The sequence below is a fragment of the Abramis brama genome, assembly GCF_963993115.1.
Source record: "Abramis brama genome assembly, chromosome: 7".
Taxonomy (NCBI): Eukaryota; Metazoa; Chordata; class Actinopteri; order Cypriniformes; family Leuciscidae; genus Abramis; species Abramis brama.
The window spans coordinates 38384168-38409238 of NC_139969.1; the positions used below are offsets into that span (position 1 = coordinate 38384168).

Here is a 25071-nt window from a genome sequence, read left to right on the forward strand (position 1 = left end):
CCACAATGCCTTCGAATATGCTTTAATCACGGGCGGAGGATCTCAGACCAATTTCAGAGAGAATCCCACCAGCAAAAAGAATACAACCATTTTTATAGAATATGATTGGTTCTTCATTTGTATAATTCAACAAACCCTTCTGTTACTAGGTAAAAGCAAATCCTGATTTCTTGATTCCTTCACCTTGTTATTCAAATTCATGAGTTTATATTTAGACATCTGTCAAGTTTTATTTCCCCTTTTGTTATATTCAGATATAATTCAGACACACACTGACTTTGGCCCAAGATTTGGGGACATTTAGGTTTCAAAAGAACATAACTGTTAATCCTAAAAGAAAAATAAATGTTATGATTAATTAAAAAATCACATCACAAGATGGTCCTCAAGGCACACTTTTGGAGTTCATAATGGATCCCCCTTTACCATCTGTGCGAGAGAGGAGTCCAGCACACCCACGACAGCAGTCCACACAGCACCCGCTGCCACCACCCCAGTGGTCCGATAGCCAGAGCCCACCGCAGACAAAGAGCCTGAGCATGCCACGATGCCAGCACCAATGTTCGTCCGGAGCCCGAATATACTGGTGGAATATGTGGAGATGGAGTGGAGCCCTGTCCCTTCTGCCAAAGTGTATGTAAGTGCACTGAACTCAGCACCCCTGATAAAATTGGTAGAGAGTGCAAGTGTCAGCACACTGCCTGTTTTGTCAGCCAGCAACAGTTCACTGATGTCTTTGATGTTCCTGCCCTGCCTCCCACTCTCACCTCCTCTGCCTGTCCCATGTTGGCCAGAGAGGCTGTTCCTGTATTATCTGCCTGTCCTGCATCGACCTAGGAGGCTGTTTATTAGACTGTGTGTATTTGTCCAGTATTGGCCAGGTAGGCCATTTTGAACCCTCTGTCCGCACTGCAGTCCTTCAGCCCTGTCTCATATCAGTCCTTTGTGTCCTCCGACGCTGCCTGTCCAGAGCATTGTGGATCCGCCTTGGACTTCTGGTGTGCGTGCTCAGCCCTGGAATGTCGACCCTCTTGCTCCGCCCAGAACTTCCAAACCTGTAACTCCACCTCGGCCAGTCAAACTGTCAGCTCCACCTGGGTCCACGAGGCATCCTCATCCCTCTGGCACTGCCTTGGTCAATTGTCTCTTTGCCTTCACCATGGACTTCAGGGCCTTCGTCGGCGACTCGTCCCTTCACCCCTTTGGTTCTGTAGGGCTCCGGTTTCCCCCGGCTTCACCTCAGTCCTCCTGCACCCTGGTTTCACCTCGGCCATTCGCCCCTGCGGCTCTGCCTTGGTCTCCAGGACCTTCACTGTCGCCCGGTCTCATCGGCACTTCAGCTCCGCCTGGGTCTCCACTGTCTACAGCTCTGTCTCAGTCAGTCATCCCCCTGGTTTCACCACAGGCTGTCCAGGAGACTTCATGCAAGGTGGATCAGCCTGTAATTTCGATTTATTTATTTTTTACTTCGATTTTTGGTGCGATTATTGAAACCAGCCCTCAATGTGTTAATTTTGTCTCTGTCTTCAATTGATCGTCACATAATTTTGTTCTCAACGAATTACACAATGTATACAAGTAAAGGTGTTCAACTTTAATATTTTGTTCATTGAGATCCAATGTGTGATTTAAGTGATCCCTTAATTTTTTGAGCAGTGTAGTAAACAAGTGACTAGGCTTTAGTCAGATGCAGGTGGAATATATAATTCAGCAGGTATAATCAAGCCATTTTCTTCTCATCCAATGCACATTGCTTGCTGGTTTCTCTCGCTCAGCAACAACAACATCAGAGAGGTGAATTTACAATGAAGGGGGCGGGACACTTTAGCTTCTAGAGAGACTACAGTGACTGGACAGAAAATCTGATATTCTGAAGTTCAGAATGAGTCAAAAAATGTAACATTATTTGTGGAAAAGAGAACAAATTACGCATTTATCTTCTAAATGCAAATTTTGTTATTGTTTAGGAGTGCATATAGATAACCACAAGGCTAAAACCCATAAAGCTCTCATTTTGATTTCATTGGGTCTATGCGCAACAGCCAACATTATTTATTTTACTGAATAATTTATGAAACGTCTCATTTTCTGATGCCTTCTCGTTGACCAACATCCACTTCAGACTCTTCAAGAAACAAGAGTTAAAGAGCTACAGGCTGGAGAGCGCATATTCCCTGGTTTTACTTGCATGTCGGTTTGCATTGGAATTAAGTGCTATTTTTATTTATTGGTAAAATGTCAATTATATCAGCGTTTAAGTCATTATCTCTCTCTCTATATATATATTTTAAAAAAACATCTCACAGGTGTGTAGCCCATACTTGATTGTGTGTAGCTTCTACACACACTCTCTAAACTGAACTGGAGAAGCAAAAACATACATATTATAGGCTAACTGAAGATAAAACATCATTAGCAACCACCTCTAATCAGGTACCCTACAACATACTAGACCCTAAAAAAAAGACAAATTGCTGCTTTGATAGCAAGTTTGACAATTTCATTGAGACTCTTAGGTCCACTTAATAAAAAAATAAAAAAACTGCACCATAATTCAAACATGACTTAAATACAAACCACTACAGTACCAGATCGTTTTAATCAAATTTCAGCAAGACATACATATTTTAAATGGAACGTCCCACCTCCAAAAACAAAACAAGAAAAAAAAATTCAATACAATCAATAAGCACACGGGACAACACTTTGAGCTACTGTTCAACACCTGGACTCAATCTGAGCTCTATTTGATAAAGCATAAAATACATTTATACATCATAGCATAGTTTTGAACCTGAAATATAAAACCATTTTCACCTCTCCGCTAGCCTTCATTCGCACCTCAGCATTATTGCTTCTCTGACATTTGCGGGAGAGGAGAAGAAAACAACAACAACACACAATGAATTTTATTATAAAAACAAAACACGTTCCATAGCTTATGAACATTGCTGTGTGTGTGTGTATGTTTATGTATTTTCACTGATTTTGTAAGTTGCTGTAAATAAGGCAGCTGTTTCACTTAAGGCATTGCTGCTATGAAATTGCTTCTCTGTTAAACCTAAAAATGCACATAAGAGTTGACAGGAAATTCTGAAAATATGAACGGTTTCTCTTTTTTTGTCAATTGAGTTTTGTGGCGTTTCACAATTAGATCACCTGTGCTGATATCGAGCAAATCATCGTTCAGTTTGTTCAAATGCTTGTGGCCGAATGAAGAGTTCAGTCTACATTAGCGGGGAAGATTCATCTCTTCATAGGTGATGTATAGAGATCTTGAGAGCGCAGTAGCCCTTCACCGGATCACACACAGCTCCAAATGGGAGACGCAAGGGCAGGAAGTCAAATCCTCCTCATCTACTGCTGGTAGTTGCCATACTGCCCCTGCAAGGAAAGGCACAAGGTGAAGCAACACAGCTAGCAAGACAACTGACATTGTTTTACTGAAAAGAGTCATGTGTTACACTTGAAAACATTAGTTTCTATTTCTTTTTCTTTTGAAGACATAAATGAGACGATTCAATTAATCCAAAATATTTAAGGATTCCAAGACAGTGAGAAACAAATGTTTGAAAAGGAGTTGTTGTCACCACAGATGAGTATTCAAAAGAGAGCACGAAGAAATGACTAAATTAGTGAACATGATGCCACCAGCAGATTACAGTCACACTGTAAACACCTCAAATTCTCATTTAAACAGGGTATTTATAAACAAATATCTCAAGTCAGGGCTCCAGACTACGACTGTCACATCGTTGACCAACTGATGAGAGCTGTCATTTCGGGTTGCATATGAAAAACATAAAATGGCAAATGAAACGAAAGCAGAACAAAAATCACGCTACTTGTTTGAGCTAAGAACAGGTTTACTCGTGGGCCGATCTCGATCACACGACACTGTTACTACACAGCGCTGGGAGATCCAGTGAGAAAGTGTTTGGATTTGCCGCAAAATGAATAACATCACAGCGAGATCTAGTGAGAAGCATCAAATTCAGTGCAGAATTCTGTTATAAACCACAGATATCAGATCAAACAGAGCTGACGTGGAAACCAGGAGAAACATTGTACCACGAACAAACAAGTTAAAGACTTTTCAATCCACAAATCACATTCACCTTGGATTTAATGTAGCAACCCTAACTGTAACCGTGGTATTGTGGCAGAAATAGTCAAACGTTTTTTTACATTATTCATCTCAGTACAACCATTAGAACTTTCAAGTGCTTCACACTTTTCCAGCACTTCAAAGCTCTAAATACCCATGTGATATTAAAACAACAGTTTAAAGATGTAGGAAAACTAACACTTTGTGGCAATCATAAAAAAAAGACATGAAATGCCCACTCTAACCAGTAGATGGCTTATTAGCCATTTTCAATCCTTAATATATAGAAAAAGTAGGATCACAAAAACCTTCACAGGAAACTATTAAAGAGCACTCATTTTATAATCACTGAAGCTGTCAGTCACTTCATTATGATACTATAGCACAACAATGGTACATAAAAGCTGAATATTTAACTTTCCCCTAATAAAAATGAGGTTTTTGCACATTACTATTGTTAATAAAAGTTAATTCTATCTGCATATCAATTCAAGCTCACTGCTTTACGGTTACATTTTCAGTAAATGAAAAAACAACATCATGTAATATTGTTAGTAACTGTACTTTTTAAAGCAAAACAATAGTAATTGTATGATTAAATCAACTTTATGATAAATTTTTCGGAGCTAGAAAATCAGGTGCTGGTGCCGCCATCTGTAGAACCTGCTCTGACTACATGAGCGTTGTGAGAGGTCTCTCACCTGGTCAAACGCATAGGGGCGCTGCGGCTGTCCCTGTGGTGGTCCAGGCTGTGGTGGTCTGTAGGCTGAATACTGCTGCCCTTGGCTCTGGGGGTAGTTTGGGTACTGACTTGGAGCGCCCTGAGACGGACCTGTTGGTATAAAAGGAGGTGTATTCACTGATGGGAATAAATGAACGTTGAAGTTTATACTCCGCATTCTTACCAGGAATGTAGACTGAAGGTCGATTAACCATATTGCTGACCTTCACGATTTGTTCAACTTACTAGTTATTGGTAATGCTTTATTTTAATTGGTCTACTTTAGACATTCTACTAACTATACAGTTATAATCGAAATTATTCAACCCCCATTGCAAATCAGGTTTATTGGCAAAATTTACAGACTTTCAGCTGTTTGCAAAGAACAAATCAAACAAAAGTAATTAAAATAGCTCAACAACAAATGTTTGAAGTGGTTTCCCCAAATTGAACTAAAAATTATTCAACCCATTCATGGCAAGCATCTTCAGTACTTATAACGCCTTTTGCTGTTACGACCTGCTGCAAACGAGATGTATAACCAGACACCAGCTTCTGGCAGCGTTTCTGAGGAATCTTTAGCCCATTCCTCATGAACAATGGCCTCCAGTTCAGTAAAATACTTGGGTTTGCTGCAGCAACCGCCTTCTTTAAACCCCACCAGAGATTATCTATGGGGTTCAAGCCAGGTGACGGTGATGCCCCTGTATCTTCCAGGACTTGGTGCAAAAGAAACTTGGTAGCATGTTGTTATCTCCCAGCTAAAACTGAGTTTTTATCTACCAGCTTTACGGCAGACGACCGTACGCACACTACGCAAGTCGACTTGCGCCACAAGAGTAACTCGTGACGCATGTAGGATGCAGGAGTATCGTAAGTTTAGACGCCTCTCGCGGTTCAAACAAACAGGCCTGGGCAACAAACTCAAGCTCCTCCGACATTTCTCTTTAAAAATTCTCGTTTTAGACTTCTAATTTGTGACTGGTGTTTTGTTTTGCTCTATCCTCTGCGCTTCCGTCTGCCGGAAGCTAGTTATTTTAGTCGATAAAGTTTTAAATATGGATATTTTTCTTACACAAACGCGTCACTTCACTTCAGAAGACCTATATTAACCCCCGCAGAGCCGCGTGGAGCACTTTTATGATGGATGGATGCACTTTGATGGACTTCAAAACAGAAACAACCATTCACTGCCATGATAAAGCTTGGAAGAGCCAGGACATTTTTTAATATAACTCTGTTGTATTCGTCTGAAAGAATGGCTTGAGGGTGAGTAAATCATGGGCTAATTTTCATTTTTGGGCGAACTAACCCTTTAAATGTGAGGTCTGCTCCTTCAATCGCCAGTTTTAAATCAGCTCTTAAATCTTATTTGTTCTCTCTGTCTTTTGATTAGATAAAGGTTTATTTTATACTTTTTATTGTATTTTGTTTAATGTGTTAATATTTTGTAGGCTGCATGATTTCTTTTTACGCTTTCTTCTTTATATACTCTTTATATACTTATATATGTTTTATTATACAGCACTTTGGTGCAACTCTGTTGCTTTTAAATGTGCTATAGAAATAAATTTTGACTTGACTTGGTGGAATTTGAGTTATGCTTGGGATCATTGTCCTGTTGGAAGGTCCAATGACGCCCAAAGCTTCAGCTTCCTCACTGACGGCATGACGTTTTCTTTTCATCTTGCCTTCCACACGCTGCAGGTTTCCAGAGCCAGATGATATAAAGCAGCCCCAGAGCACCACGAGCACCACCTTGCTTAACTGTAGACAGAGTGTTCTTTTCAGCAAATGCTTCATTCTTCTTCCTCCAGACATACCGCTGATCCATAGGGCCAAAAAGTTCCAGTTTTGTTTCATCGCTCCACAGAACAGAATCCCACATTGGAGCCGACTTCTCTTGTGCTTTTGGGTCAGTAGTGGTGTACATCTTAAGAGTTTTGGCATGCGTTTAGTACGAGCTTTACTGTGCAAGCTGAAACCTCAGTGCCTGTTGTTGCCACCAAGTCTTGCTGCAGGTCTTTGGCAGTCACTCGAGGGATTTTCCAAACTTGCCTTCTCAGAAATCTGTTTGCAGCTGTTGATAGCTGCCTTTTCCTGCCCCGTCCAGGTAGTGTAACCACTGTTCCTTTAACTTTGAACTTGCGAACTATGCTTCCAACAGATTCTCTAGGGAGATTTAGTTCCTCCGCCATCTTTTTGTCTCCGGTTCCTTGTTTGTTTGTAAGGGGCAATAAGATCTTCTCTTAACTTTTTGGACCATTCTATTTATTTTGAGACTGTAGAAGTCATTACAAGTTGCATTTTCAGTTGGTTTTCAGGAAACCACTTGAAACATTTTTTGTGTTAAGCTATTTCAATTACTTTTGTTTGATTTGTTCATTCAGGGATGTTATTGTGTGAATGAAAAAAAGCATTTTTTTAAGACCCAGCAAGAAGATCCTACCCCAGACTTAATCTGTCAAAGTGATGATATCATTCCTACCGTAGGCCTGCTGTTGTCCGGGGTACCCCTGCTGTCCGGTGTACTGCTGCTGCGGTGGGTAACCCTGCTGCTGCGGTGGACCCTGCTGATACGCCTCTTGCTGCTGACCATACTGTGCGTTTCCTACAGGAAAAAAGACCAGGCAATTAACAAAGACTTTATCAAGGCTATCCGCTAAGTAATATGAACCGTGTTTGCAGGAACTCCAGCACATCATGCACAACTGTTCGCCCTCCTGCACTACTACATTCAGGCTGGGAGGGGGGAGTGGGAGGGAAGTACACAAAAATCTAAAGCAATCAAAAGCAACAAAGCTTACTGTAATTATTGGATGGCAGACACATTTATCTTGAATGAATATCAAAGATTGATCTTGGGATATAAGAATCGATATCAGTTCATCAAAATATTGAAATCGATTCATCAATCTTGTCAACCCAGCCCTAGTATACACAGTAGATTTTCATGATATTTAAGCACATTTCAACTTTCTTTTGAGCAAAATATATTTGTTATTTCTTTGGTTTGATTTTGGAGTGGAAAAACTCGGGTTTTATAATAGCAAGGATGATGGGCTTTCAAGGTTGGGGTTGCATAGACTTGTCGACTTTAATGCTCTGCCATGACGCTTTAAGCTTGACGTCAACTAGTCGCTGATCATGGCCTACAGAGGGCGCAGCAGGATAAGAAATCTTTGACACCCACTTTTACACTCCATTTCCAACAGTTAAAATTACAAATAAATGGATACTCCAAGCGCTCCACAAGACATGTTTGATAACCGCCTGGATGCTCAAAACTGATCGGGTGAATGCACGTTTTAAACAGCTAATTGTACACATAAGTTAATCACCGTTCTAAACGAATGCGCTGCTGCATTGTAACGCACACACATACAGACAGTAGCTCACACACCACGTGCACAGAAATATTCAGTAGCGCAGAAACTTACTGTCAATGATGTTCTGTGATTTATCAATGAAATGGCTTAGAAACAGTAAAGTTCCAGCATATATTTCTTAGTAACTAAAACCCACAGAATTAATTCACACGCAATCACTCTCACTAATGCAATCATATAAATGAAATCTTTACTGTGCAACTTTGTAACTGATTTAGAACGAGCAGAAATCTGTGAGCAATATAACGACCCATAGACAAAATAATAGTGTAGGAGCAATAACCTTGTAGGCAGCGCTGTTTCAATATACAATAGCTGTGCACAAGACAACCCGCGTTCAGTCTCAGCTCAGGCTTATCTGTTCATTAATGACGTCATCAGCGACTAGTCGACTTTCATCACATAAATGTCGACTTAAAAAATCGTTCAAAGTCGTTCAACCCCTACTTCAAGGTTCGCCTTTGAGTACACAAACATTTACTGCACTAACTACAGATCTAAATTAGGACAAACATTAAAACGGACAAAAAATAGCAGGTTGCAAGTCAATGCATCCTACCCTCTGGTGCTCCCTGTCCTCCATGACTGTATTGCTCCGTGTAGTATTCCTCTTGACCAGCATATTGCTGAGGAGGTCCTAAAAATACACACACAGACACCATTAAAGAGGACCTATTGTGCCCTTCTTTTGAAGTCTGTTCTAGTAGAGCCCAAAAACAAAGTCCAGATTTTCGTGCTTGAATGTTCAAAAAACACCTTATTTTCCCCATTGTTGCGGCTCCTCTCTTCCCAGTCTGTCAGTAACGCTCTGTTTAGTTCCTGTCTCTATGAAGCCCCTCCTTCCGAATAGCACAATGTGCTCTGATTGGCCGGCTGGATCAGTGTGTTGTGATTGGCCAAGCACTTCGAGCGTGTTTGGGAATGTCCCGCCCCTTACGACTGCCAGTTTCAACACACTACTAACTAACTCAACCAGGCCCGCCCCTTTATTCTGCGCATGAATTATTTAAACGAGGAATATTGTAACGCGTTCACTACCGAAAGAAAACTCAAGACTACGATGAAGGCGTTTCAGGGAGTTCAGCGTCACTGATATAGAGAATAACTCCCGCTGGAGGGACTTTTTGCTTTGGAACTTTGCAGAGCTTTTTGATGCTCAAACAGCAACATTATACTCTAAAGAAAGTTGAACATGGACAAAAGCATAATAGGTCCTCTTTAAGACAACCGGCGATGATGAGCAATACCTCCTTCACATGATACTTAAACAAAACAAGCTGAGCATACCTTGATGTGGCGGCCTGTAGGGGGGCATGGGCCTCTGCCCCATCACGTGATTGCCTTGTCCCATCATGCCCATGGGGTTCTGCTGCCCCTGGTAATGCTGCCCACCTCCACCAGACGGAGGCATGTTGTACTGTTGGGAAGGAGCCTGCTGGTGCATTATGGGCCCTAGAGCAAAAAATAAGCCCAAACACTTAAAAGTGAAAGTTGTTTTTAATGATATGATTGACATTATTATTTAAAATCTATATATATATTTTTGTTTTGACATAAGACAGTGACTAGAGAGCAGATGTACCCTGATTGGGCTGCATGTTCATGTTGGGCCGAGGGCCGTAATTACCCATGGGCTGCCCCTGGCTCATGTTCATTTGCCCCTGTGACTGCAAGCCCTGCGAGGAGGGCACTGCGTGGTTATACGCCCCCATGGAGCCATGGCTGCTGGCCGGCATGTTCATGGTGCCACTGGGTATGCTGGGCGTCTGGTTGGGTCCGGGGCCCTGTATGGACATGTGGTTCGGACCTGCAGAAGCAGACCGAGATTAATAACATTTAATGTGAAAATACAACCAAAACACAATCCTTTAACAATCCAAAAATCATAAGAACATTACTCAAAGCCTGACCAACAAGAAGATACATACACATTACATGCTTCACAAAAACCCTTGTTTTGGTTATTTATATCTTTTGCTTTAGTGTTCCAGTTAAATTTTAGATTTTCAAACATTCTTACCAAGTCTGGGGTTATATGAAGAGACTAGGGGTGTCACAATATATCGCAATACAAAAATGCAACTATGTATTGTGTATAGTTAGAAAAAAATCTATTTTTCAGAGTTTTAGTGTCAGTACTACATTAATCTACTATGTATAAAGTTGAATATAATGTATAATAATGCAATGGGAGGATATTAGTGGGTTCTGATAATGCCAAATGTCTGATGTTACCAGTAAAAAGTGGCCTAAATTATTTTAAATATATCTTGTCAGTGACAGAGAGCAAGCATATTCGTCTCCAATAATTCTGTGTTTTCAGCTCCAGAATCAGGAATAGTTTTACTCTGGTGTCTCTATTGTCCTGTTCATTGTATCGCAATAATATCGTATCGTGAGTTCAGTATCGTGATATGTTTCGAATCGTGACATGAGGGAATCTTTACACCCCTAGAAGAGACAGAAGCAACAGAGACACCCTAAATCCAAGATGATTGGAACAACCTACCTGCAAACTATGTACTGTAGTTTGTCCCAAGATACTCCCAAACAAGCTGCCACAGTTCTTCTCTGAATTTAGGCTGATTAAATGGTTCATTCTGGGAGTTTGACAGCGAGTGCACTGGAAAGGTTCGGTGTCTGAATTTACCTGGTATCTGTCCGTTCATCTGGCTCTGCATGTGTGGGGCGGGCGGCCCCTCGGGGGGCATACTGTGACCATGGGGGAGCTGAGGAGTCGCGCCACTTTGATTCATGGGCATGTTCTGAGTGGGCGGCTATAGAGAAACACAGAAAGACACTTACTCAACACTGATGTCCCCTCTGGAGCACATATACTCCTAATGCAGCTGGGGATGGGCAATTTTTCAGATTAATTTGACTAATTTTTTGCTACGATTTTTTTATTTTTAAATCGAGAAATCACGGTTTTGAATAAAAATGTTAGCGAACATTACAATTGGACATGTTGACAATACGGCAATTATAAGAGTTAAGAGAAGAAAATGATTCGACCACATGATGGTGCGCCTAATTAACCGCTCTTAAGCAGCTGTTCACACAGAATGTGTTATTGTGCTGAAAAAAATGAGACGAGGGCAGTGAACACATGTTTGTGCTGACTTTGATGTTTGTTTTGGATCATTGTCCTGATGGAAGATCCAACCATGGCCCATTATAAGATTTCTAGCAGAAGGCGTCAGGTTTTGATTTTTTATCTGTTGGTATTTGCTAGAGTACACGATGCCATGAATCTGAACAAGATGTCCGGGACCTCCAGCAGAAAAAAAATAGGCCCACAACATTAAAGATCCAGCTGTGCATTTAACCGTGGGCATGGGGTTTGCACCAAACACATCTGGTGGGTTTGCTGCAAAAAGCTCTTTTGACCACAGAATCTGGTCCCAGTTCCAGTCGTGTCTGACAACTGAATATGCTGGAGTTTGTTTTTGGATGAGAGAGGAGGATGTTTTCTTGAAACCCTCTCATGTGGTGATGTAGGGGTTGTTTGATCTTTTTTTCTTCTTTTTTTTAGGCTTTCTGATCCCAAAACCCAACTAATCTCTGCAATTCTCCATCTGGGATCCTTGGAGATTATTTGGCCACTCGAACTCTCCCCCTCCCTGTGCGCATTCATACAATATAGACACACTTCCTCTTCCAGGCATACTCGTAACATCTTTAGTTGATTGGAACTTCTTAATTATTGCCCTTATGGTGAAATTTCAATGCTTTAGCTATTTTCTTTCAGCTACTTTCTTTTTTGTGAAGCTCAACAATCTTTTGCTGCACATCAGAACTATATTCTGTGGTTTTACTCATTGTGATGAATGATTAAGGGAATTTGTAAGGGAGTTTCCTCCTGTAAAAACAAGTCATTGCTGGACAATTCCAAGTTCCTAGTCACTCTGGTGTGCTAAAAAATGTAGAGATATTTTATATAATAATATTTAATTATAATTGTGGCCAACGTGTGTGAAACGGAGAATAACTACTCACCGCGGGAAGCAGAGACTGCATGTTCTGGTTAGAGTCTGCTATTGTGGCCAGATACACCAGATTTCTGTGTAACATCTGTTGGTAGCTGTCAAAAGAGAAACGAGAAACACACTTTGATCCCGGACTGAATCAGGAAAAGAATTATGCAGCATCCTAGATTATTTGTGCTTGAACACTACTGTACCAAACACAGAGTCCTAACCAGACGCGATGAGGTAATATTCCAGCGACAAGCAATTAGTCTGTACACACCAGACGAGACGCCACAAAATCAATCAGAAACTAGGGATGCACCGGTTGACCGGACATAAATCAGAACCGGATGGTTTTTGCTTCTAAAGGGGGTCGTTTTTTGTATCCTTTCGGACGATTTTTTTCCAGTTACATTGAAATCATTCGCGAATTAATCGCGGAGGAACAACAGCAAAGACATTCGGCACAACAAACTTGATATTTGAAAATTCATCACCCGAAAGAACATGAGTATCAAAAATCTGTTGATAATGCAAAACTACGGTGGCCGAGAGAGCTCAACGCGCTGCAACTGAAGAAAACACATGCAAATTGAAAAAACACCCGTAAATTAAGAAAACATCTTCATCAGTTTCACAACACATGTATGCTCCAAATACTCACAACACAACCAAATACAGAAACACGCTGCAAAAGTTCACAACACAACCAAATACAGAAACGCGCTGCAAATAGGACAGAACACAACGGAAATGTTTCCGGGGAACCCAACAAGTGACGGACCCGGCTGGGACGTGCTTATTGCTCGTGAGCTTTACCTATGCCCTAACGGCAGAGCCCTTGAATTGGGCACTTTGGAGGGAGCGGGGCACTTGTGTGCCATGTTGATGAAGGGAGCAACCAGAGAATGTCTAAGCAACGAAAGACAACGTAATTTCCTCATTATTTTCACCTGGGATGTTCCCATGACAACGCAGCGCGTGTCCATCAGCTGAATAGCTGTTCTTACCAGAAATATAGTATTATTGCTGTTAACATAACTGTTGCAAATAAATATACATTTTATGTATATATACGTATAAATATACATTTTATAATATATATATTTTATAAATATACGTTTTATAAAAACATCAAAGTTTTTTAAATATGCGTTATATCTGTGTGTGAGTGTCTCAACTTTAAAACTTGCCGTCTCATATTTGGACCCTAGCTGCATTCTAACATTTCTTATGAAACTTATTTTAACATAACATGACAAAATGTGTACAATGTAACTGATGTATAGATTAATGTCTTTCCCTCATGTTCTTTTTCTCTATCTTTATTTATTTATTTATTTTAGTCTTCAGCTCATTGTTCTTTTTAGTATTCTTATGACATTGAACATATTGTAAATACATTTTGTATATTGTATACAAAGTTGTATGTCATAAACGTGTCATCTCTGTATGTTTTGCAAAAAAAATTATAATAATAAAAGTAGACAGCTGTAACAGAGAATGTCTAATATGGCTGTAAGCACGTCCCAGCCGGGTCCGTCACTTATTGGGTTCCCCGGAAACATTTCCGTCCTATTTGCAGCGCGTTTCTGTATTTGGTTGTGTTGTGAGTATTTGGAGCACACGTGTTGTGAAACTGATGAAGATGTTTTCTTAATTTGCAGGTGTTTTTCTATTTGCATGTGTTTTCTTCAGTTGCAGCGCGTTGAGCTCTCTCGGCCACCGTACAAAACAGTAGTGCTGGGCGGTTTGACCAAAAATTTATATCAAGGTTTTTTTCAAAATTATGCCGGTTTATGACGTTTTTTTTTTTTTTTTCATGCATAATCAGGTGTTCAATGCATTTACTACTGGTTGAGAGAGGAATTACTGCAGTAAATTGACTTAGGATGGTCTATTTTACTGTCATTAGTGAATATTGTAGAATAATTCAGGAATTCGGGGTGATGTAAAAAAAAAAAAAATTGCATCACAATAAGAGTATTGTGATTGTCAAACCATTTTAGTAACTAAACTGAATTTTATAGGTTTAGTGACAACATGTTACAATGTTTACATGGTACAATTTCTGGTAAGCTACGCTTTTTTATTATTTCAATTCAATTCAATTATTGTGATTTGATTTAATATTGACTCATTTGGATAAATATTAGGTAGGCTACACAAGATAGGCATTCATTTTTCTCAAGAAAAAAAATTCTCACCTAAAGCTGTAAACATACAGAGAGCCCTATCAGCTGGCAGTATTATTTAAGGTTAAAAATAACTCAAATATAATAGATATAATGCGTTTTTTTTTTATTATAATAACAACTTTATTTAATGATATGAGTAAAAATATAATAGATATGTAATATAGTAAACATATTTAGCGGAACACTCTCTATAGCTCTTTTTTTCTAGCCAACTAATGTGCTATAGCCTATATTTTGGTCATCAAATGGCTTTCCTGAGGTAAATGTGACATAATTGTTCTCCAGCTGTTTTATTGACCCCTTTGTTTGATTGATTGGTCGATATGTATGAGGTATACATTTCGGTAAGTTGTACTGTATCTTTCAACAGTGTTCATTCGTGTTTATTTACTATTTGCTAGAGATGATCGGTTCACGTGCGCTAGGGATCTGTCGCGTCACATTTACAAGCGCCAAAACGGCATTTATTGTTTGAATTTCATAATAAAAGTGACAGAATCTGAGAGCTGAGATTTTTTTAATATCATAAGTAACCTGCTCTGTCTAGTCTTCGCGATTTTTGTGCGTGAGAAAATGGATGTGTGGTGTGAGAGTGTGTGAAAAGTGTCAATTGCGTGTGTCTCACGGTGAATGCGTGAGAGTTTTTATTATCTAGAGCATCTATTATTAATACTATATGTTGTTGTTGGTACCTTAGATCTTCTTTTTGCATACACTTTTGAAAAGCTAGAAGTAAACGTCAGTTCTGTATAGGATGATCATTTTTATTTCACCTTAAATTACATTGAATGTAATGATGCGCAGTTACTGCCGTTAATTTCAGATGATTACAGTTATTGTTTTTAATAGCCAAAGGCCAGTTTGGCCTGTTAAATACCAAATAAACAACTTGTTTCAAATAATCATCAAATCAAATCATACTCATACATCATCATAACAACAGAAATCGGTATCGGAATCGGCCAGTTTGCTTGTAAAAAGAAAAAATTTGATATCAGCCATGAAAAATCATGATCGGTGCATCACTATAACCATCAGAAGTGGCTGAAACAGTCTTGGTCACAGAATGAACTTGTTAGTTCAGTTTGAACGCTCTTGTTTCCTTTCACTTATTTGTAATATGCAACATTGCTTTCAGTATGGCTATAAAAGGTCAAGCAGAATGATATTAGACACTTTCAACATTAAATAAAGCACATAATCAGAACCTGAGATTATCATAGTCAGACTTTGAATGATGTCGATGAAATGGTAACTCTGATTAACAAAAGATCCCTTTCATCACGTCATAGCATCGCGTCTGGTGTAAGACTTCGGCTACCCGAGGCTCATTCAAAAATAAAACATAGGTCTACATATAAAGAGATAAAGTGCATGTGAACTTACTGTGAACATTCAGCCGTTTTCCCTTTACTCTGGAAGTCCATGATGCACTGAATCAGCTGATTGTTTTCATCCAGTAACTGCATTTCAAATGTCACAATGTTAATTAAACATTATTAAAGATAGAAAAAGAACTAAATAAATGAGTAAAAGCCTAATAATAGCTGATCTGATCAGATCAGAGTAACAGATCATCACATCAAAAGCAAAACTACGGCGTTCTACATTAGCTGGTCATCTATACAGTGTTTTTTGAAGTTTCTTATGTTGTTTATGTGTCTATGTGGTGTTTTTAATATGCTTTAAGACTAATCATGTGTAAATTCATAAGTCGACAGCATTGCTGAGTATGTTATCCTTAAAACTGCAGTGAACCAAAGACAGTCTCAAAAACACGGCTTGAAATTCGCTGGTGTTTCTGACGTCACAAACTACCTTGTAACCAATCAGATCAACGTGTGGAGAAACGTTTAAATGTGTCATTTTGGTGATCAAAGATGAGTTTTAAGGGATACAATGATTGACTACAGGGGGACTTTAAATATTTTTCATGATAACAAGTTATCAAATGTTGTGCGCCATTGCTTTGGCGAAGTATCTGTCAAACGAACTAAAATCGGAAGCACAAAAGGCTGTGATTTAATTAAGTATAGGCTAGTCTGTTTGCGTCACGCGGTTTCAAAGCGAAATGCGCACTTCGCTCGTCTCAGAACGGTGAATTCAATCTCTGCATGTGTTTAACATGCATTTGGAAATGCAAAAATGACTGTTATCACATAATCCATCAAAAATAGAAGTTGAAGGGTTTATCTCCACAAGTTTAAGAAATTAGGACAAAAGTAATTTCACAGGCCGACACATAATCAGTGTACTGATCATGGTTTATAATCATCTGTGCTATAAATTCTGCATTTATAACGTGGGAAATCCCTGCACATAATAATTTGCTATAACATCTGAGTATTACTAAATCAATGGATCCAGCACAACAAATCCAGCAGTCGTTTTATGCCCAATAGATGTGCCACATGAGCCGCTGGATGACACCTAAACACATTCTGCTGCCTAAAAATTCGACATGTATAATCCTGAACATTAATTCAACGTGTTACACTGAGCGAACATTAAACAAAGCTTCAGGAGACAGGAGGAAAAACACGTAATGTGTGTGCGATGCTTTCAGAGCTGCTCACAACATCATTGCCTCTACGATTACACACCATTTTAGAGTTAAACTGACTCAAATTAATGAATATGACATGAACAAATGTTTATGTTTACATCATTCAAAAAGGGCAAAGAAATGTTAATGCATGCATGTGTATTTATTGCATACGGATTCAGATCATCATATTTCTGATAATGGAGAGTGTGAATGCTGTGGATGCTGTGGATATGAGTCTTCAGGACTGAAAACCGCTGATTTAGAGAGAGCTGCTCATAGAAAGACCAAAACAAGAAACAAAAGCTTGGCTGGCTACAATTTCTGTGTAATTGTGTGCTTTATTATATAAAAAAATACATCATACATCTGTTCTGTTGTGAAAATTTTATGCAAGACCAATTTCGAATGTAATAAAAACTGAAAATAATATTTAAAAAAAATACTCTAGGGAAAACAGATCAACTTAAATCAGACATGAGTAATAGAAAACCGAATAACAAATCTTCATTAACCAAATCAGACCCGATTAATGAAAACTGAAGCACAAATATCGATAAATCAGACGTGTTGAATAAAACCCGCAAAACATACATCAACAAAATAAAGGTTTCACTGATCAAATCAGACATGAATAACAAAAAGCCGAAGAATAAAGGTGGACAGGTCAAATCAGACGTGCGTAATCGATACGGAGAACTCGGCTATTAGCATAACGTTACGTGCGTGAAACGATATGTGATTAAAAACCAAATCAGGTGTAAAGTAACGTTATTAGCAACAATAGGTCGACGGCACAGTTTTCCCGACTGAACGTGTCCTCTGCGATGCTAGTAACGTTACACAACAGCCTCTATTGTGAATGATCCGAGTGTCGAGAGCGTAGCGGCTAACAAAGAAACAGCAGAGCTGAGCAGATATTAATATATTTCAGGAATATCCGAGATTTTCAGCTCTGCGTCATACTCGTGTGCGCGGTTAAATACGACGATAGACGCGTCTCTGAATGTGTTGTTGACGGTGTTGTGGGAGTGTTGGCGGGAGAGATGTGACGGCTAACTAGCCGAGCCCACTAACCGTTCCTGCACGCGCAACTCCGCTCCGCTTGATAAATGATTACATGAAAATTACCTTTTGTATCCCGGCAGGCGTTATATCGCCCTTGGCGCGCTGCCGGTGCTGTGCGAAAGCCACAGACATGTTCGTTAACCGTCGGTTGAGATCAGCGCTACGGTGAACCAAACACACTGGCCGACGCGAGCAAACGCGCTGAGCTGCGAGACCGGAGCGATCCACTGCTCACGTGACCGACGGGGGGCGTCGATCCGCTCATCGCACACAAAACACACAACTAGCAAGACTGTGTCGAATCCAGGCGTTTGGAAAAAGTATTTAGAATTTATATTATCCAACGGTGTGTATGTAAAACACGGTATCCCGGTTAACACCAAAATATAGGTGCTAGAGTAGATGTGTCACCCCTGTTTTCGATAATAATGGTTTGTTCCTGAGGGTCACGGAGGGGGAATTCCAAATGGCGTTCGTTTCGCTGGTCAATTCAAGTCAAAATGCAATGTGTACAACAGCGTCATATGTAAAGTACAATAACACGTTTGTACGCTGTTTGTGCAGCACTATGGACAACATTGTTGTATTATTATGTGCTGTGTAAATACATTGGAATATACTCCTCGAATTTACATTTTCCGTACGAGTACGTGCAAGCTTGTGCAAGATGAAAATTATGAATCATTTATGTAATTTTCCATTTTCCTACACCAGCATTTACTAGCATTAAATGTATATTCTACTAGAAGATATTGTAAAAAACAAAATTAAAGCATTTATGTGCATTTACTTTTAAAGTGTAACATATTTAGAGGTTTATCATGTGCAGGATGATGAAGCATCCGCCAATGTGTTATTATAGGAAATAAATAGAAACATTTGCTCACTTAGTTGATATAGAACAAAATGTAAAATTATTCATAAAGGCCATCTTACGCCCCTACTGGGGTAAAAAGCCCCCATCCCCTCCCCATCTGGGCTAAATTTTATAAATGACGTATGAAATAATTCTGATTAATTAAACTGTCATTAAGGTAAAATACTAAATCAACTATTATTGAATTTTGACAATTTAGCGATTGAATAAATAATGACAGAGAGAGCAGAATCCCAGTAAAAGATATTCATTTTGAAAGGTAAAATTATTCTGTGACGTATAGCCTATACAAGCATATGAATATTTACATATTTAATTGACCATGTTTTAATTGAAACTATGTCATAGTAGCAACACTATGAATGCAAATTGAATGACTTCACTCAACTAACCTATAGAAAATGAAAGCAAAGATGTCTGAAATGTAGGCTAACATCTAATTCATTGAAATACTGAATAATAACCCCATTAATTACAATAATTATTACATTTAAAAATAACAATATATCAACATGTCACTTGGCACTTTCTGTACCAATTCTGGTGGCTCATCTTACCCCAAGGGTCTAACTTTATATTTTTACTTCAAAATAAAAGCTATAACTTTTACTCCACAAATCCAAAAACACTGATGTGTCCACAAATCCCTCATTAACAAATAGACACCAAATATTTATAAATATGTTATTAATACATAGATCACACTTTTCCAGAGACACAAAATTACATCAATTAACCTCAAAACTGTTTCAGTTGACTAAATCTCTCAAATTCAGATGAAACGACAAAATAGTGTAACCATTCATCAAAAGTGCTGAGATGATATTTTGTGTCATCTACAGTCAGAAGAAAAAAATAAGGTGTTAACTTACCCTAGACTGGGTTTTTTTTTTTTTTTGTTGTTGTTTTTTTTAACGTTTCCAAATAAGAAAAAAAATGTTTTGTCTGGTTTAATGTGTTTCATGTACAGGAACTGAAAATTAATGTTTTTTTAATTTATTTTAATTTAGCTTTTCTGATTACCTTCCGAAAGCTAAACTGGGAGATGGAGGGAGAAAAATGAAAACTGACTAAACACTAGATGTACCGCATGGCGGTACAAAATATGACCGCCGCTCAGGCCTGCACTGGCTTTCCACAAAAATAAATGACGTGGAGCAATTTGGCTGTATTGCGTGTTTATGTATATAAGTTGTATATTTTAAAAGACTGTCTGGAGTATTCCTGTGGATCATGGATAATTTAGAGTTTTGTAATTATTTTCCATTACTATTTAAGTTTTATATCAAAAGTCATTAGTTTAGACACTTAACATCCATAATGTGAAAACGTCACATCCATAACAGTGGTTAACAGTAAAAAGCGACTGAAGTGCCCTTGAGCAAGGCACCTAACCCCTCACTGCTCCCCGAGCGCCGCTGTTGTTGCAGGCAGCTCACTGCGCCGAGATTACTGTGTGCTTCACCTCACTGTGTGTTCACTGTGTGCTGAGTGTGTTTCACTAATTCACGGATTGGGATAAATGCAGAGACCAAATTTCCCTCACGGGATCAAAATAGTATATTTATACATACTAAGTATGAAAAATCTGTGATTTTTTTTTCAAAGGACCCTCCCATTCAATTTCTACAAACCTCTACCAAACGGTTGAGGTGCCTGTTGATGGTAAAAGTCAGTTATCTGACTTTGGCATGGGTTTGTTGTGTTTTACTGAAATAAAAAACATTTTTTCCCCAAAAAAGTGGTTTTATCTTGTAGCCCTGGTCCCAGAGTTTTAAAAAAACAATGTTAACAAAATTAAACTCATTCCCACTGTACCTAGTAGAACACTTAAGTAAATGTCCCATTGAAATTAATGGGATTTTATGGATTTAGGTGAAGAAAGTGTACACATAATACATTTTGGTCTGTACCATGAAGAGAAAACTGATTCAACTATATAAACTATATATTTTCTGAAAGCGTAGACTCTCAGGATGTGATCTAACATGACATGAAACATGTCCCACCCACGTCATTAGTATACTGCCCAAGCATAACACATTGGGTATTGGTAAATCGGGTATATGGCTGATACCTAAAAAAAGTAGCAGTATGTGCATGTCTGTCTGTGTGTGTGTGTGTATGTGTGTGTGTTTGTGTATGTGTGTGTCTGTGTGTGTGTGTGTGTCTGTGCGTGTATGTATGCGTGCGTACATGTGTGTGTGCGTGTGTGTTTGTGTGTGTGTGTCTGTGCATGTGGATTTGTATGTGTGTGTATGGGTGTGTGTCTGTGCGTGTGGATGTCAGTGTGTGTGCATGCTTGCGTTTGTTTGTATTCCTGCATGTGTGTGTGTGACAGTATCATCCTAAACCAGCAACCCTTCGCTCAACACCACCATCTACAGGCCGATGAGTGTACAGTCACTAAATGTGCACATAAATGAATTTATTTTATACCCCCCCCATGGATGAAATTCTACGAAACTTAGCATACCCCCAGAGGATGTCAAGTTAATCATACACATGAAATATGGTGCAGTTCTGAACATCTCCACTGAAGATAGGGGCGATTAAAGCAGAATAATATTGCATTTTCATTTTTTATGGGAGGGGCGCAAATCACAAATGAGTGATTATGGGCTAGGTTGATGTGGGCCCTTAAGACCAACATACCATAAAAATTTCTTCATCCTCGGTTCCACGGTTCAAGTAGTTATTTAGGAAAAACTGAATTTTTTGGGTTTGGGGGGGCCCAGCGCGGGGGGGGAGTGGCCCCCGGGGACCAAACGAAATTTTTCCGTAAAAGTCTAGTGGGGCTACATGCCCACCAAATTTCATGTCCCCCGGTGTTTCGGTGTCCCTGGTATCATTGACGAAAAATTCAGTAAGATGACGGGGAAAAAAAACAAAAAAACTTTGACAATCGATTGTGGGCTAGGTTGATGTGGGCCCTTAAGACCAACATACTTTGCAAATTTCTTCATCCTCGGTGCCACGGTTCAGGTAGTTATTTAGGAAAAACTGCATTTTTTGGGTTTGGGGGGGCCCAGCGCGGGGGGGGAGTGGCCCCCGGGGACCAAACGAAATTTTTCCGTAAAAGTCTAGTGGGGCTACATGCCCACCAAATTTCATGTTCCCCGGTGTTTCGGTGTCCCTGGTATCGTTGACGGAAAATTCAGTAGATTGACGAAAAAAGAAAAAAAAAAAACTTTGACAATCCCTATATGACCGCTTTCGCTAGCTACGCTAGCGGCGGTCATAATAATGCCTGGTCTCATCAACATTGGGAATGATCACCAGCAGAGGGAGCAGAGGTCGGGATATGTGGAATCAGATCATGACAAATGCAGTTTAACAAATAAAATCCACAGACATGGTGTCATTCAGTATGTAACTTTTTATGGTTAAAAATAACAAAAATTAGTTATTGAGTAGCCCAACATTACCCTGATTCACATCAGTAAGCTTATAAAACTGATTTATAGTTTGAGCTTTTGGGTCCAAATTCGTGGGAAATGTCAGCTTGAAGTCATTCATCTTTGTGTATAGTCCCGTCACGTCTCTAAACAGAAAGAAGAGGACCAGGCTTCTTTATGGCGTGTGATGAGGATTATACTAGATGAGTTTAAACGTCATCTAGATGGCTACTTTAAATCTAGAATATATATGAAATATGGTTTTGTTGAGATCTGAAGGGATTGAAGACTGACACCGAGAGATGGCTTTTTTTCCTGCTGAACAGACATTTCAGTGGCTCATTATTTGCAACGTGTGATCTGATATGACTGAGCAATCGATGCGTGTCTTCAATGTGTGTCAATACATAGGGTACTCTGACAACTATGGTCACAGGGGTCATTGAAGCCAATAGTTTAAGGGACCATTTCTTTGTTAAAGCCTTACTTTCCAGTCAGACTAAAGTGTCCTATCCTTGAGAGAAAGAACGCATTATCTTGATGTTTTGATACTCTCCTGTTTATAGTTAGAGCCTGGCCAAATCCAACCTTGGAAAAGCTGTGTGTTGGTGTGTGTGTTAGTCTTTTTGCTTACAGGGTTAAGGAACAATTGTCATTATTGGAGATTGACTGAGTTGTTGTTCGGGACATGCTGGCAACCCAGATCTGCGACCTGGAAGGTCACGACGTGCCTAACTTCAGGGTCCGAGTGTCAGCTGCATAATCGACGGAGATATGCTTCAGTCTATCTGTATATGTGTGGAAAATTACTATGTTTATCTATTTCTTAGCCAATCAGAAACTGCAACCTGAAGCAAGGAGGTAGCTTAGATCTTGGTGAAGGGTATAACTGTTGTGATCTTTGTTATTGGAGCGGCCTACGAACTCCTGTGTGAGTCTTGAGGCTGACTTCTGCTGATGAAACTGCAAACTATCTTCAGTAAAATAATTCTGAGTCCGGGTCTTCTTTCAAACATCTCGTCCTTGGGTCCTAAACTGTTACCCCCCAACATCAGAAACACCTGCAATTTTTTGAGACTGTCTTTGGTTCACTGCAGGTTTAAGGAGAAAATACTCAGCAATGGTGTTGACTTATGAATTTGCACATGGTTTGTCTTACAGCATATTTAAAACAACACATAGACACATACAAAAAAATAAAAAAAAGTAACTTGCAATTTTATGTTTCACACAGAGATGGCGCTAGAGATGCAAAACTATACTAATGCACAACCACATGACCAGCTTTCATAAACTTGACATATGTCTGATAGACATGATAGGAGTGAACTGGGCGTAGGCAACTCCTCACTGACTCATTGCGGGAAGTAAACAACACCTCTGAGTTCCCACATCTGTGCTTTTCTACGGTACTGAGCGTTGGTATTCATGACCAACACACCATCTTATCATTATGATGCACCATGCAATCTGACTGCTGTAGACAGGACTTGCACAATGACAGACGACACTCTTGCCAACTGTAACAGTAGAAAAATAAAGTCAGTGTCAATGTCAGGAAGAGTGGGAAACAATGCATCTATTGAAAGCCTGCTGGAGCTCTTATCTTTACTATTTGATTGGAGTGAATCATTAACTTGTTGTTTAAAGAGATAAGAAACACATGGTGAATTTTTATGAGAGACTCCTTAGAAAGATCATAGTCTGGTAGCATTCATTTCTCTTTTGTTTATCTTCTAAAGTCTGCAAAATCAAAATGTATTCATGCACATTAATCGAACCAATGCCCTTGTAAAGTTTGAAATATTAACTTCCCCTCTGTATGTCTCCTTTAAATAACATAGGAGAAGTGAATAAAAATGAGAAAGACTTTCAAAATAATTCCAGTAATGGTGCAGCAAAGATAAAATTCTAAGTCAAAATAAAATTCTGTCATTTTCTTGTAAGAAATAGCCGAATCTACTGGATATCTCTCTTCATTTTCCCTATAATGTTGTTATTTCCCAGTTTAAACCACTCCCAGCGTATATGACGAGTCGCCCATTGCATCCGTTAAGATTTCTAATATGATACGTGTGGCTGTTGTCTAACCCTGGCATTCAGACCAAACAGGGGATAATAAAAGCTCATGGTGATGTTTGTTAAAGATAATCAAAATATTCTTAGAAGAAATGATCTGAACATTGCTAGGTTCCCAATAGGATTAATTTCTGGTAGTAGTGGGAAGTTTCTTGTGATGAGCGCTGCTGTACCGTGACTTCTCCATTGGGATCCCGATTCAGGATTGTGGGTAGCATAGTTCTTTACCGATGTTTTTGGAAATTAAAATACATTTTTATATTGTATACAACAATCTCACCCAAGCTCTGTGTCACGTTCACCGTCTGTCTCTGCACTACATTACCCAGGATCCTCTTTGGCACACCTGCACTCACTCTCTCCAGAAAACTAATCACCTGCACCTGTTCACCATCAGCAACCTCATCATCAACTAGCACTAACCAAACACCCACCATAGCCCCAGTTCTTTGGCAATTTCAGTGTATACGGCAGAGATGATGGCGATTATTGTAGGACTGCAGTGGGTTGAGGAAGTAAAACCAGACAGAGTGGTGTGTTGTGTTGATTCTGTAGCAGCTCTATATAGTATTCAAAATATGAAATCTAATAGTGAAGATCTAATGCTAGAAATCCAACAAAGTTTATTTAGATTACAGAGACTACAGATAGATGTGAGATTCTGTTGGGTACCTGCTCATATAGGAATAAAAGGGAATGAGGGAGCAGATAAAATAG

The 25071-nt window shown here is 39.3% G+C and overlaps 1 protein-coding gene across 4 annotated transcripts; it reads right to left on the bottom strand.

The window, feature by feature from the left end:
- Nucleotides 1-2580: 2580 nt before the first annotated feature.
- On the bottom strand, nucleotides 2581-18232 carry ss18 (SS18 subunit of BAF chromatin remodeling complex). Of its 4 annotated transcripts, none has more exons than XM_084121103.1 (10): nucleotides 18064-18232; nucleotides 15774-15850; nucleotides 12218-12302; nucleotides 10869-10995; nucleotides 9846-10025; nucleotides 9506-9670; nucleotides 8778-8855; nucleotides 7318-7440; nucleotides 4810-4940; nucleotides 2581-3384 (listed from the first exon to the last, which is right to left on the bottom strand). In XM_084121103.1, exons 1-10 carry the CDS (start codon nucleotides 18130-18132, stop codon nucleotides 3358-3360), a joined length of 1062 nt encoding a protein of 353 aa, XP_083977229.1. In that variant the 5' UTR covers nucleotides 18133-18232; the 3' UTR covers nucleotides 2581-3357. The 4 variants fall into 4 exon arrangements, with proteins under 4 accessions (XP_083977229.1, XP_083977228.1, XP_083977231.1 ...); XM_084121102.1 differs by having other exon boundaries at nucleotides 9801-10025; nucleotides 18064-18223; XM_084121105.1 differs by lacking the exon at nucleotides 8778-8855 and having other exon boundaries at nucleotides 18064-18228.
- Between the last annotated feature and the right edge of the window lie 6839 nt (nucleotides 18233-25071).

Excerpts from the sequence above, each read along its gene's own strand:
- ss18 (XM_084121102.1), bottom strand. The coding sequence starts at position 18,132 with ATGTCTGTGGCTTTCGCACAGCACCGGCAGCGCGCCAAGGGCGATATA. Across the intron at positions 12,303-15,773 it reads AAAACGGCTGAATGTTCACA|CTACCAACAGATGTTACACA; the intron begins GTAAGTTCACAT and ends CTCTTTTGACAG. Across the intron at positions 7,441-8,777 it reads AGGACAGGGAGCACCAGAGG|GAAACGCACAGTATGGTCAG; the intron begins GTAGGATGCATT and ends TTTTTCCTGTAG.